The sequence below is a fragment of the Neoarius graeffei genome, chromosome 12 (genome assembly GCF_027579695.1).
Source record: "Neoarius graeffei isolate fNeoGra1 chromosome 12, fNeoGra1.pri, whole genome shotgun sequence".
NCBI lineage: Eukaryota > Metazoa > Chordata > Actinopteri > Siluriformes > Ariidae > Neoarius > Neoarius graeffei.
Window position 1 is genome coordinate 34,653,078 of NC_083580.1, and position 13,972 is coordinate 34,667,049.

The 13,972-nt window shown below is 42.3% G+C and overlaps 1 protein-coding gene across 3 annotated transcripts in view; it reads left to right on the forward strand.

The window, feature by feature from the left end:
• Positions 1-13,972, forward strand: part of chm (CHM Rab escort protein) — a 377,848-nt gene that overhangs the window by 202,373 nt on the left and 161,503 nt on the right. For all 3 annotated transcript variants that reach the window (XM_060935797.1, XM_060935798.1, XM_060935799.1), the window contains exon 8: positions 7,322-7,535. In XM_060935797.1, coding sequence (XP_060791780.1) covers positions 7,322-7,535 — 214 coding nt within the window. The remainder of the gene's footprint in view (positions 1-7,321; positions 7,536-13,972) is intronic.

A 13,972-nucleotide genomic window follows, 5' to 3' on the forward strand; every position in this document is an offset into this window, starting at 1 on the left:
CCTCTGACACTGTAATTAGCAGCACTGGAGCACCCCAGGGCACAGTGCTGGCCCCTCTTCTCTTCACCCTGTACACCGCGGACTTCTGCTACAACTCGGAGCTGTGTCACATTCAGATGTTTGCCGATGACACTGCCATCGTTGGGTGTATCAGTGACGACAGAGAGGAGGAGTATAGGAGCCTGGTGAGGGACTTTGCTGTGTGGTGCGACAGGAACCATCTGCAGCTCAACACCTCGAAGACCAAGGAGCTGGTCATTGACTTTGGGAGGTCCAGACCAAGGTCACGACCAGTTCTGATCGAGGGAGTCGAGGTGGAGGCTGTGGATTCCTACAAGTACCTCGGGCTGTGGCTGGACAGCAAGCTGGACTGGACTTGTAACACCAATCACTTATACAGGAAGAGACAGAGCAGGCTGTACTTTCTGAGGAGGCTGCGGTCCTTTAACATCTGCAGGAAACTCCTGTGGATGTTCTATCAGTCTGTGGTCGCCAGTGTCCTGTTTTACACCGTGGTGTGCTGGGGGGGCAGCACATCCAAGAAGGACACATCCAGGCTGGACAAACTGATCAGGCGGGCCAGCTCTGTGGTTGGCATAAAGCTGGACTCTCTGGTGACGGTGGCAGAGAAGAGGTCTATGGACAAACTATTGAACATCTTGGACGATGCCAGTCACCCTCTGCACACCATCATCAGCAACCAGAGGAGCCTGTTCAGTGACAGAATGCTCCTTCCCAAGTGCAGGACAAACAGACTCAAAAACTCCTTTGTCCCTCACGCCATCAGACTGTACAACTCCTCTCCGGGGGGGGTGGTAACAGGAGGACAGAGGACGGGAAGGAGCAGTAGCCTAGCCTAGCCTAACAATAAGCAATACCGGACAATGTGCAATATAAAGTGCAATATCTTTCCTGCTTCCACACACACACACACACACACACACACACACACACACACACACACACACACACACTTACCCTAACCCCACTTCTTCCCCCCTCCCCTCTTCCTCTCTTCCCCATATCTTATTCTTTTATATTTGTATATGTAAATACTTAATTTATTTTAATTTATCTAGAAGTTTTTCTCTATTTCTTTTCTCTGTTTATCTGTAGTGATGCTGCTGGAATCTTAATTTCCCTGAGGGAACCCTCCCAAAGGGATCAATAAAGTTTTATCTAATCTAATTAATTGAGTGAGTCTATCCCGCAGTTATGCAGGCAGGTGATGGGAATGCATGTTAAGTATTAAGAAAGGAAGATATAATTATATAATTTTGTTTGTTGTTTTTTCTTTCATTTTAATATCATAACACACACTGCCTTTATACACTGTACACTTTGTACACTATATGGCCACAAATATGTGGATACCTAACCATCACACCCATTTGTGGGCCTTAAAAAGTTGCCACTAAGTTGGACATGCATGCAATTACATATGATGTATTTGTACGCTGTAGCATTACAGTTTCCTTTAACCAGAACTAAGAAGCCTAACCCAAATGTGGTGTTGCATGACTGTGCCATTGTGCATAAAGCAAGGTCCATGAAGACATGGTTTGCCAAGGTTGAGTTGGAAGAAATTGAGTAGAGGCCCTGAACTCAAGCCTGCTGGACACCCTTTGTATGAAATGACATCCTTTGGATAAAATGACTATGCCAGTCCTCCATGCCTGACCTCACTAAGGCAGAGACTACTAAATCTGGAAGGGGATATTCAAAAAGTACATATGGGTGTGATGGTGTTCACAAACTTTTGGCCTTATCGTGTGTGTGTGTGTGTGTGTGTGTCACCAGCCTTTGTTTTCACTTTCTCTTGAAGTTAATAAGACGACAAATGTATTTTGTCAAGTTACTGAGAAACTGCAACACACAAACTCCACTGTCCGGAACATGGTGGAAAACTTACTGACGGTTACAAAGAACTGACATTTGAGAGTCCATATGAGAGTCTATATGATACTTACTTTTACAGAATGTTGCATCATATAAATGAATACAGGATTTCCATTGTTAAATAACAACTGTTGATTAGACTTGGATTATGTGAAGCATCCACCATTCAGGTACCTGTGAATGAGTTTGTGGGTTTTTTTCTTTTCTTTTTAAATGTAGAAATAATAATGTACTAAAATGACTACATTTATATATCTTCCTGGACTAAAGATATTCAATCACCATTTTTCACAACTATACATTTCATGATACCATGAATTTCTTTTTTCAATTAGGGTATTTACTTTGTTCACATCAGAGGTCATTTAAAAACAGAGACAGATTTATTTCAGCTTTAATTCACTATGTCAAAAGTGGGTCAAATGTTTACATTGACTGTCTCTTTAAACAATCTGGAAGATTCCAGAATGGCATTTGGAAGCTTCTGGAGTTGGCCAGTTGTCATATTGAGTAGTTTACTACAACCCCGATTCCAAAAAAGTTGGGACAAAGTACAAATTGTAAATAAAAATAGAATGCAATGATGTGGAAGTTTCAAAATTCCATATTTTGTTCAGAATAGAACATAGATGACACATCAAATGTTTAAGCTGAGAAAATGTATCATTTAAAGAGAAAAATTAGGTGATTTTAAATTTCATGACAACAACACATCTCAAAGTTGGGACAAGGCCATGTTTACCACTGAGACATATTCCCTTTTCTCTTTACAACAGTCTGTAAACGTCTGGGGACTGAGGAGACAAGTTGCTCAAGTTTAGGGATAGGAATGTTAACCCATTCTTGTCTAATGTAGGATTCTAGTTGCTCAACTGTCTTGGGTCTTTTTTGTCATATCTTCCATTTTATGATGCGCCAAATGTTTTCGATGGGTGAAAGATCTGGACTGCAGGCTGGCCAGTTCAGTACCCGGACCCTTCTTCTACGCAGCCATGATGCTGTAATTGATGCAGTATGTGGTTTGGCATTGTCATGTTGGAAAATGCAAGGTCTTCCCTGAAAGAGACGTCGTCTGGATGGGAGCATATGTTGCTCTAGAACCTGGATATACCTTTCAGCATTGATGGTGTCTTTCCAGATGTGTAAGCTGCCCATGCCACACACACTAATGCAACCCCATACCATCAGAGATGCAGGCTTCTGAACTGAGCGCTGATAACAACTTGGGTCATCCTTCTCCTCTTTAGTCCAAATGATACGGTGTCCCTGATTTCCATAAAGAACTTCAAATTTTGATTCGTCTGACCACAGAACAGTTTTCCACTTTGCCACAGTCCATTTTAAATGAGCCTTGTCCCAGAGAAGACGTCTGCGCTTCTGGATCATGTTTAGATACAGTTTCTTTGAACTATAGAGTTTTAGCTGGCAATGGTGGATGGCACGGTGAATTGTGTTCACAGATAATGTTCTCTGGAAATATTCCTGAGCCCATTTTGTGATTTCCAATACAGAAGCATGCCTGTATGTGATGCAGTGCCGTCTAAGGGCCCGAAGATCACGGGCACCCAGTATGGTTTTCCGGCCTTGACCCTTATGCACAGAGATTCTTCCAGATTCTCTGAATCTTTTGATGATATTATGCACTGTAGATGATGATATGTTCAAACTCTTTGCAATTTTACACTGTCGAACTCCTTTCTGATATTGCTCCACTATTTGTCAGCGCAGAATTAGGGGGATTGGTGATCCTCTTCCCATCTTTACTTCTGAGAGCCGCTGCCACTCCAAGATGCTCTTTTTATACCCAGTCATGTTAATGACCTATTGCCAGTTGACCTAATGAGTTGCAATTTGGTCCTCCAGCTGTTCCTTTTTTGTACCTTTAACTTTTCCAGCCTCTTATTGCCCCGTCCCAACTTTTTTGAGATGTGTTGCTGTCATGAAATTTCAAATGAGCCAGTATTTGGCATGAAATTTCAGAATGTCTCACTTTCGACATTTGATATGTTGCCTATGTTCTATTGTGAATACAATATCAGTTTTTGTCTGTGAAGATTCTCAGTCATCCAGGTCATAGTAACTGTGGGTGGTAAAAGAGAGCAACTGGACTTGCTTGAAGATTCTTGAAGACGTTTCACCTCTCATCCGAAAGGCTTCTTCAGTTCTGTCTGACTGGTAGGGAGTATCAGGTATTTATCCTCTCATGGATGAAAAGCTCATCTAAGGTGTCGTTGAGTCATCCTGTTGGTGTGGGTCACTGGGGGCTGAATGTGAATGGCTTCGAGAGTCGTTAGGGTGATCAATGGATTGCCCGTTAAGGTGATCAATGGAATGCTGATTCTCTCTGTCCTCCTGTGAGCCCCTGAAAACAGCTGGGTTTTGGTGTGCATTCAGTTGTCTGGGAAGTGTGCCAAGGACTGCATTCACTGGTTCAGATATGTGGCTGACACCTGGGTTAAAATCAAAGCCCATTAAGTGGAAGCCTTCTCTAAACACATCAATGCAGTGGATATCAACATCAATTTCACTCGGGAGGACGTAAGTGGGAATAATCTAGCCTTCTTGGATTGTGATGTACACATTAGACAAGACAGAAGCCTTAGCATCGAGGTCTACCGGAAACCCACACACACGGACCAGTACCTACTCTTCGACTCTCACCACCCACTGGAACACAAATTGGGGGTCATTAGGACCTTGCAACACAGGGCTCAGAACATCCCTACAACGGTAGAGGGAAAAGAGAAGGAGCAGAATCACATCAGGAAAGCACTTCAGAACTGTGGGTATCCCAACTGGTCTTTCTTCAAGAGCAGAAAAAGGAACATAACGGACAAGGAGGATAACAGGAACAAACGCAAGAACATTGTCATTCCCTACATTTCTGGTCTATCTGAGAAACTCAGGAGGATTTTCTACAAACACAACATTCCGGTACGTTTCAGACCCAGTAACACCCTGAAGCAGAAATTGGTCCACCCTAAGGACAGAATACCCAGACACAAACAGGACAACGTGGTGTATGCAATTCAGTGCAGTGAGCAATGCACGGACTCGTATATTGGTGAAACCAAACAACCGCTTCACAGGCGTATGGCTCAACACAGGAGAGCCAGTTCCTCAGGCCAGGACTCTGCTGTCTACCTTCATCTTAACAACAAAGGACACTCATTTCAGGATTGCAACGTACGCATTTTAGCCAGAGAGGATCGTTGGTATGAGCGAGGAGTTAAAGAAGCCATTTTTGTCAACCTGGAACGGCCATCACTGAACAGAGGTGGGGGTCTAAGACATAATTTATCAGCCACCTACAATGCAGTCCTTGGCACACTTCCCAGACAACTGAATGCACACCAAAACCCAGCTGTTTTCAGTGGCTCACAGGAGGACAGAGAGAATCAGCATTCCATTGATCACCTTAACGGGCAATCCATTGATCACCCTAACGACTCTCGAGGCCATTCACATTCAGCCCCCAGTGGCCCACACCAACAGGATGACTCAACGACACCTTAGATGAGCTTTTCATCCATGAGAGGATAAATACCTGATACTCCCTACCAGTCAGACAGAACTGAAGAAGCCTTTCGGATGAGAGGTGAAACGTCTTCAAGAATCTTCAAGCAAGTCCAGTTGCTCTCTTTTACCACCCACAATATCAGTTTTTGAGATTTGTAAATTATTGCATTCCGTTTTTATTTACAATTTGTACTTTGTCCCAACTTTTTTGGAATCGGGATTGTATATGCAACTATACAGACCTTGGAACTATACAGAAATGGTCATTCAGGCATAAGTCACAAATTAACTTTCATGAATTAACCAACTTTGGTGCGAAAGGTTCAGCTGAACCCCAAGACAACAATAAAGGAACTGGTGTATGAACTGGAGGCATCAGATACCAAAGTAAGTTTATCAACCATGAAGAGTCCTACATTGCCATGGCCTGAAAGGCTGTCATGCAAGGGGAAAGCCTCTACCAGTATAAAAAAGCCAGAAGTTTGCAAGTGATCACCAGCCTTTTGAAGAAGTGTTCTCTGGTCAGATGAAAGAAAAATGTAACCATTTTGGCATGATGATCAGTGCTATGCGTGGAGGAAAAAGAGTGATGCTTTTAATCCCAACCATCCTGACTGTAAAACATGGGGGTTGTCAGCATCATTATTATGGGGATGTTTTGCTGGAAAAGTGCTTGGTACTCTTCAGAAAATATAGTCCTCTCTGACCATCCTCTTGGAACAGCAAGCTCCCCCCCCCCCCCCCCCCCCCCCATACTGAAGGCATTGGAGTTTGAGCTTAAAGATGAATGAGACTATTGATCAGAATTTCAGATTGCTAATATTTACATCTAGATTAGTTACAATATATAACCCGGCAACTTTGGTGGTAGATCATTCAAATTTTAGGTGAGCAAAAGTACTGGAAAAGATGGTGCAAAAGTAAATAATATTTGGCTGCATATCCCTTTTTGCATCAAGCCAGCAACCCACTGACACTGACATCCCTTGTTGCATCAAGCCAGTGACTACACTGACAACTGTTTCGTTTCTTCTTTGGTGATGTTCCGGTACTTTCAGAGGGGATTATAAATGACATCACAAGGAAGGATCATCATCTAGAAATACTGAAGCAAAACCTCAAGACAGCCAGAAATTGAAAACTTGGTAACTTGACAACTGGATCTTCCAGCACAGGAGTGATCCTAAACATAACTCCAACTTTGTTGGAACAAAGTGAAAATATACAAAATTCGTAGGCTGAATTGAAAAGGTGTGTCTGAGCAAAACGGCCCACAAACTTGACTGTATTACAACAGTTCTTTCAGGAGCACTGGGCAGAAATTCTGGCAAAATATTGAGAAGCTTGTGGAATGCAACTGTAAGCTTTTAATTCAAGGTCAAGCAATTAAAATCCAGTGGCACTATATACTAACAAAACGTATGTAACTTTTTAACCCACTGAAAATCTGATCAAGTAAATAAAAACTGAAATAAATCTGTCCCTTAGCTGTTATTTTGAAATTATGTTTTTATGGAAGTAAAGTAGATACCACAATTAACACAGAAAATATATGTTAACGTGTGACGTTGTGAAAAATTGAGTTTGAATGTCTTACATACATAGCCAATGTGTATGTAAACTTTTGGCCTCATTTGAATGAGCTTCATCACTTGGATTCAGGTAGGTACAGCTGTCAGAGCCATGCTGTTTTGTAAAATGAATTAGCACCCAGATTCACGAATTCAACAGCATTGCAGTATAAACATGTACTGTCTTTTTATACTGTAGATCAGTTTAAAATTGGTGCATTTAGGCAATAAGCGGGCGTCGTCTGATAATGCTTAAGCTTAATGCCTACAGTGCTAGGTGCTAAAAGATGAGTGTGGCATAAAAAAATCAAATCGATTTCTTCTGATTTCAGAGATGCCATTTTTAGAGTTTCTCAAATGGAAGAACCTCACAGAGAATCTGCAGCATTTCATTTTGCACTCCATTGCCATGGTGAGCCATGATGCTCCAGCCATCAATGGCCTGAAAGCTACACAGCACTTCTTGCGTTGCCTAGGTCGCTATGGCAATACACCCTTCCTGTTTCCACTTTATGGCCTAGGGGAAATCCCACAGTGCTTTTGCAGGTGAGTCAACTTCTGTGGCTTTAAGATAAAATTGATTTGTAAGTTTGGCATGCCTCAGAGATGTGTGTTTTGGGGGTTAGGATTCAGCATTCAAGGATTTCTTTTTCACACATTTGGACATGAACACAAGACTGTTCATATTTAACACTAACAATAATTACATTTAATTGAAAATCAGTCATGGATTATGTAGCCAATTCAGATTATTAACAGTCCAGATCCAGGATTAAACAACTTAAACAGGGCTCCAAACTAACTTTTTCGATAAGTAACACTGGTGCTCCTTACTGAAAATTTTTGGAGTACCAGCACAAAATTCAGGTGCATCACTTAACGCAACATACAATGCAACCCATCGTTTTCATGTGACATGTAGCTTTTACAGAGATGCCAACCCTCCTGAATGCACTCTTTATTATCCACATGTGCCTCTGTATGCTCTTTTCGTGTATACACACACACACACACACACACACACACACACACACGCTTCCAGTAGAGGCTTTACACCTTCACGTTGACCCCATAGCAATGGTAACTAGGGCACCATGATGGGGGGTGCCCTAGTTACAATAATTAGTTATTATTGATCAGTTTGGGAATGTTTTGCTACATTTTTGGATGTTCAAATTGTTTTGAATAAAACAAAGACATCAGGTTTTTTAGTTTACCAAAAGTAATTCATCATCAGGGGAAAAAAACTAGAGATTTTCTAAACATAGAAGGGAAAAATGAGAAAAAACAATTCGGTGGGACTCGGTGTTGAATGGACAGGTCAAAAACCCTATGGTCACGAAGGTAAGAATTAAAAAAAAAAATCATTTCTAAACTGCAGCAAGGTGTTCATTCTTATACAGTGAAGTGAACATGAGCAGCATAGCAGTTCTGCAGAGCCTCACCTTCACCGGGACTTAAAAGTGCATTTACATTCGGGGATCCTTCGGCGTACATTGCGCACATGCTTGGGACCTAGTCATTATGGGAAACAGCTGATGCTGATTTGAGTGCAATCAACACATGCATGTAAGGACACAAAAACTTTGGGAAGTATTATCATTGTCATGGTCACGTTTGTTTGTAGCCATGAACGCAGCAAAACCTTGCCATACTGATCAATAACAACTAACTTGCCTGCATGAAGCACTACAAGTGTGCCCCGTCATGGTGCCCTAGTGACCCCATAGCAACGGTAACATGACAGTGCAAAGCCTCTATAGCACATGCAATACACACTCACTGTGACTGAACTCCGTAGTGCACGCACAGCACCACATACACACGGCTACAGTATACGATGAATCACTGTTATTGTGTACATTTGGCTTTTCCGGTGCATGCACACTTGATGGTAGGCAAGAAACGTTATTACCGCCAGCACGCTAATGTGGCTGTGTAAATATAAAACGTAAACTTAAGGGTGTTTTGGATTAGTGAGAATTGTAAATTATGAGGATGCATTATTTTGCAGAACACGATAGTTTATTTGGAATTAAAATACTTGTGCACTAGGGCTGTAACAATATGCGTATCGAAATCGCGATACGCAGAGCCACGATCCGTGTCGCGATACAAGAAGGCAGAATCGCGGTACACCCTTTCAAACTTCTCCTCAGCCCAAAAACAGAGGTGCTTCCAAACTTCAATTTATGAATACTTTACTTTTTATTTAAATTACATTTTAAACTTACTTAAATTACTTTTATTTTTTATATCTATTAGTAAGTCGTTTTTTCGCCGACCTGCGACAATCTTCTGCGAGTCACGCAACGTCCACACTCGCCACTGGCAGAGCATTCATTTATTTTAAGCGGTCGCCATTCTGGTTGCGACGCGGGGAGGGAATCTGTAAACAAGCAGCTCATTGGCTGGCTAGGTGTGCCACAAGCCAATCACTTGACCGGAAAGGCATGCAGTGTTGCCAGATTGGGCGGGTTTAGGTGCTTTTTGGCTGGTTTTGAACATATTTTGGGGTGGAAAACGTTAGCAATATCTGGCAACACTGAAGGCATGTCTGCTTGGGCGGAAGCCTTCTGCGGTAGTTACATTTTGACACGCGAGCAATGTTTCACTATAAAAATTCCGTAATTTCCAAGTCTGGCTAACGCGACTGCAAAGCTCTACGAGCTATTGGTCTGGCCAAGATATTAAGCCCAACCGTTTCCCAGAGCGCGTGGTTGACCCGCCTCCCTGAAATGCCTCAGTTTGCTACTGGTCGAAGCCAGAAAAGGCTGTGACGAAGCTTAAACCAATCACATCACTCTTTCCTCTGACGTATGTGACGTGACGGGGCTAACTGGTAGATTAAACCATAGACATCCTATTATTAAACTCTTACCGAAGCCGGTCGGAAGCAAGGCGAAAACGTCCTTCCTTTCAATAAATACCTCCAGGGCTGCTCTTTGCTCCGTTTTCAATGAGAACTTGCTCCATGTTCGTAATGTTTCTTCCGGCATAGATTCTGTAAACAATCTATGGCTTCCGGTCGCAGTTCTACTACGTCACTGCCTTGAACACGCCTCTACCCAGGGCCGTTGGAGATGCTCAAAGTTGATTGGTTCCCGATTTTTCGGGAGCTTGGAAGAGCTGTAGATAGCTTGCCTGGCCAGACTAAGCTCGCAACAGGCCCTCATGTTGCGTCACGCTTAGGATGGGCGGGCCCAGGCTAGTAATTTCCATCTGTTTTCCGCGATCACAGAAAATCATTGGCCCTATGAGAGTGAGACAGTGAGAGAGCCACCCCCCCCCCCCCCACCCCCCCAAAAAATGTTAACGGATTTACACGATTTGGAAAAATGACTTTTTCAGAACCGAAAAAAACAGAGCTTCCGGCTCAACAGTATTATTTTGAAAAATAAAACAGTCTTTGGATATACATTTGTTCATTTTTGCATACATATTACTCATTCTCTGCAGTGGTCTGAATTATTTGTTATTAAATAGTTAATGTAAGTAAGTAAATGTTAATAAGTCAAATTTACTACTTGAAAAATACATTTAAAAAAAATTGTGGGTGTATCGAATCGTGGGTCAAAAATCGCGATACGAATCGAATCGTGAGTTGGGTGTATTGTTACAGCCCTATTGTGCACAGATACTGTTATTAAACTGCAGGGCTAAAAATTAACTTCAGTGCTTGGTCGCCACTTGGGCCAGTATCCCTGAATTCTTAGTGGCCCAAACCAAAATAAAGTGGCCCTTAAATTTCCTCTAGTTGAACACAAAAAAATTTTTTAAACCATTTTTACTTGAATAACACCCCATGGTGTTAAACGTATGCCCCCAGAAATGGATTAATCAACAATATTAATTCTATGGAATTGTTTTTTAGATATTGTACATTATTCAAACATTACACCACATTACAATCATTTACTTGACGTTTTTAATCAAAGTGACGAACATGTAGTGCATGTAGTCAAAAGAATCCAAGAGCGAACAGTGCTGAAGTACTTGGACAAATACATAGTCAAGAAATTGGTGTGTTTATTGTTTCCAAAGTTTGATAGCATTTGCATCTGCATTAAAATGGTTAGCCTATGCTTCTCTGACCGAGTTTTTGCGTCTTGAGTCTATAGACATCAGACATCACGGTACAGTAGGCTGCTAGAGTTCTATTAGACAAGAGCTAGGTGCTTATGGTTAATATAGGTTATGGTTAATAGGTATGTTATTTGGCAGATGCTTTTGTCCAAAACGATTTAGAATATATGAACACTACATTAGTAAACCAATACAATAATGCAATCTCTCTACTGACACAGCCTACCTTCCAGACGATAGCTGCATGACTGCAGGATTTTGGGTGGCACGGTGGTGTAGTGGTTAGCACTGTCAACTCACAGCAAGGTTCTGGGTTGAAGCCTAGTGGCTGACTGGGGCCTTTCTGTGTGGAGTTTGCATGTTGTCCCCGTGTCTGTGTGGGTTTCCTCCGGGTGCTCTGGTTTCCCCCACAGTCCAAAGACATGCAGGTTAACTGGTGGCTCTAAATTGACTGGAGGTGTGAATGTGAGTGTGAATGGTTGTTTGTCTCCATGTGTCAGCCCTGCGATGACCTGGCAACTTGTCCAGGGTGTACCCCGCCTCTCACGCATTGTCAGCTGGGATAGGTTCCAGCTTGCCCATGACCGTACACAGGATAAGCGATTACAGATAATGGAAGGATAGATCTTGTACATATATTTTGGTATTATAGTGTGTATATGTGTGTGTGTGTATATATATATATATATATATATATATATATATATATACATACATACATACATACAGTGGGGCAACAAAGTATTTAGTCAGTCACCAATTGTGCAAGTTCTCCCACTTAAAAAATGAGAGAGGCCTGTAATTTTCATCATAGGTATACCTCAACTATGAGAGACAAAATGAGGAAAAAAAAATCCAGAAAATCACATTGTCTGATTTTTAAATAATTTATTTGCAAATTATGGTGGAAAATAAGTATTTGGTCAATAACAAAAGTTCATCTCAATACTTTGTTATACACCCTTTGTTGGCAATGACAGAGGTCAGACGTTTTCTGTAAGTCTTCACAAGGTTTTCACACACTGTTGCTGGTATTTTGGCCCATTCCTCCATGCAGATCTCCTCTAGAGCAGTAATGTTTTGGGGCTGTCGCTGGGCAACAAGGACTTTCAACTCCCTCCAAAGATTTTCTATGGGGTTGAGATCTGGAGACTGGCTAGGCCACTCCAGGACCTTGAAATGCTTCTTACGAAGCCACTCCGTTGTTGCCCGGGCGGTGTGTTTGGGATCATTGTCATGCTGAAAGACCCAGCCATGTTTCATCTTCAATGCCCTTGCTGATGGAAGGAGGTTTTCACTCAGAATCTCACGATACATGGCCCCATTCATTCTTTCCTTTACACGGATCAGTCGTCCTGGTTCCTTTGCAGAAAAACAGCCCCAAAACATGATGTTTCCACACACATGCTTCACAGTAGGTATGGTGTTCTTTGGATGCAACTCAGCATTCTTTCTCCTCCAAACACGACAAGTTGAGTTTTTACCAAAAAGTTCTATTTTGGTTTCATCTGACCATATAACATTCTCCCAATCCTCTTCTGGATCATCCAAATGTTCTCTAGCAAACTTCAGAGGGGCCTGGACATGTACTGGCTTAAGCAGGGGGACACGTCTGGCACTGCAGGAATTGAGTCCCTGGCGGCGTAGTGTGTTACTGATGGTAGCCTTTGTTACTTTGGTCCCAGCTCTCTGCAGGTCATTCACTAGGTCCCCCCATGTGGTTCTGGGATTTTTGCTCACCGTTCTTGTGATCATTTTGACCCCACGGGGTGAGATCTTGCATGGATGTTTTAGGTCATATTTATGCAGAAATATAGAAAATTCTAAAGGGTTCACAAACTTTCAAGCACCACTGTATATACACACACGCGCGCGCACACACACACACACACACACACACACACACACACACAGTGGGGCAAAAAAGTATTTAGTCAGCCACCAATTGTGCAAGTTCTCCCACTTAAAAGATGAGAGAGGCCTGTAATTTTCATCATAGGTATACCTCAACTATGAGAGACAGAATGGGGGGAAAGAATCCAGGAAATCACATTGTAGGATTTTTAATGAATTAATTGGTAAATTCCTCGGTAAAATAAGTATTTGGTCACCTACAAACAAGCAAGATTTCTGGCTCTCACAGACCCGTAACAACTTCTTTAAGAGGCTCCTCTGTCCTCCACTCATTACCTGTATTAATGGCACCTGTTTGAACTCATTATCAGTATAAAAGACACCTGTCCACAACCTCAAACAGTCACACTCCAAACTCCACTATGGCCAAGACCAAAGAGCTGTCAAAGGACACCAGAAACAAAATTGTAGACCTGCACCAGGCTGGGAAGACTGAATCTGCAATAGGTAAGCAGCTTGGTGTGAAGAAATCAACTGTGGGAGCAATTATTAGAAAATGGGAGACATACAAGACCACTGATAATCTCCCTCGATCTGGGACTCCATGCAAGATCTCACCCTGTGGGGTCAAAATGATCACAAGAACAGTGAGCAAAAATCCCAGAACCACATGGGGGGACCTAGTGAATGACCTGCAGAGAACTTGGCTGTATGTTTTGGGTCATTGTCATGCTGGAGGACCCATTTTCAGTGTCCTGGCAGAGGGAAGGAGGTTGTCACTCAGGATTTTATGGTACATGGCCGCGTCCATTCTTCCGTTGATGTGGTGAAGTCGTCCTGTGCCTTTAGCAGAGAAACACCCCCAAAGCATAATGTTTCCACCTCCATGCTTGACAGTGGGGATGGTGTTCTTCGGTTCATAGTCAGCATTTTTCTTCTTACAAACACGGCGAATTGAGTTAATGTCAAAGAGCTCAATTTTGGTCTCATTTGACCACAGTACCTTCTCCCAATCACTCTCAGAATCATTCAGGTGTTCATTG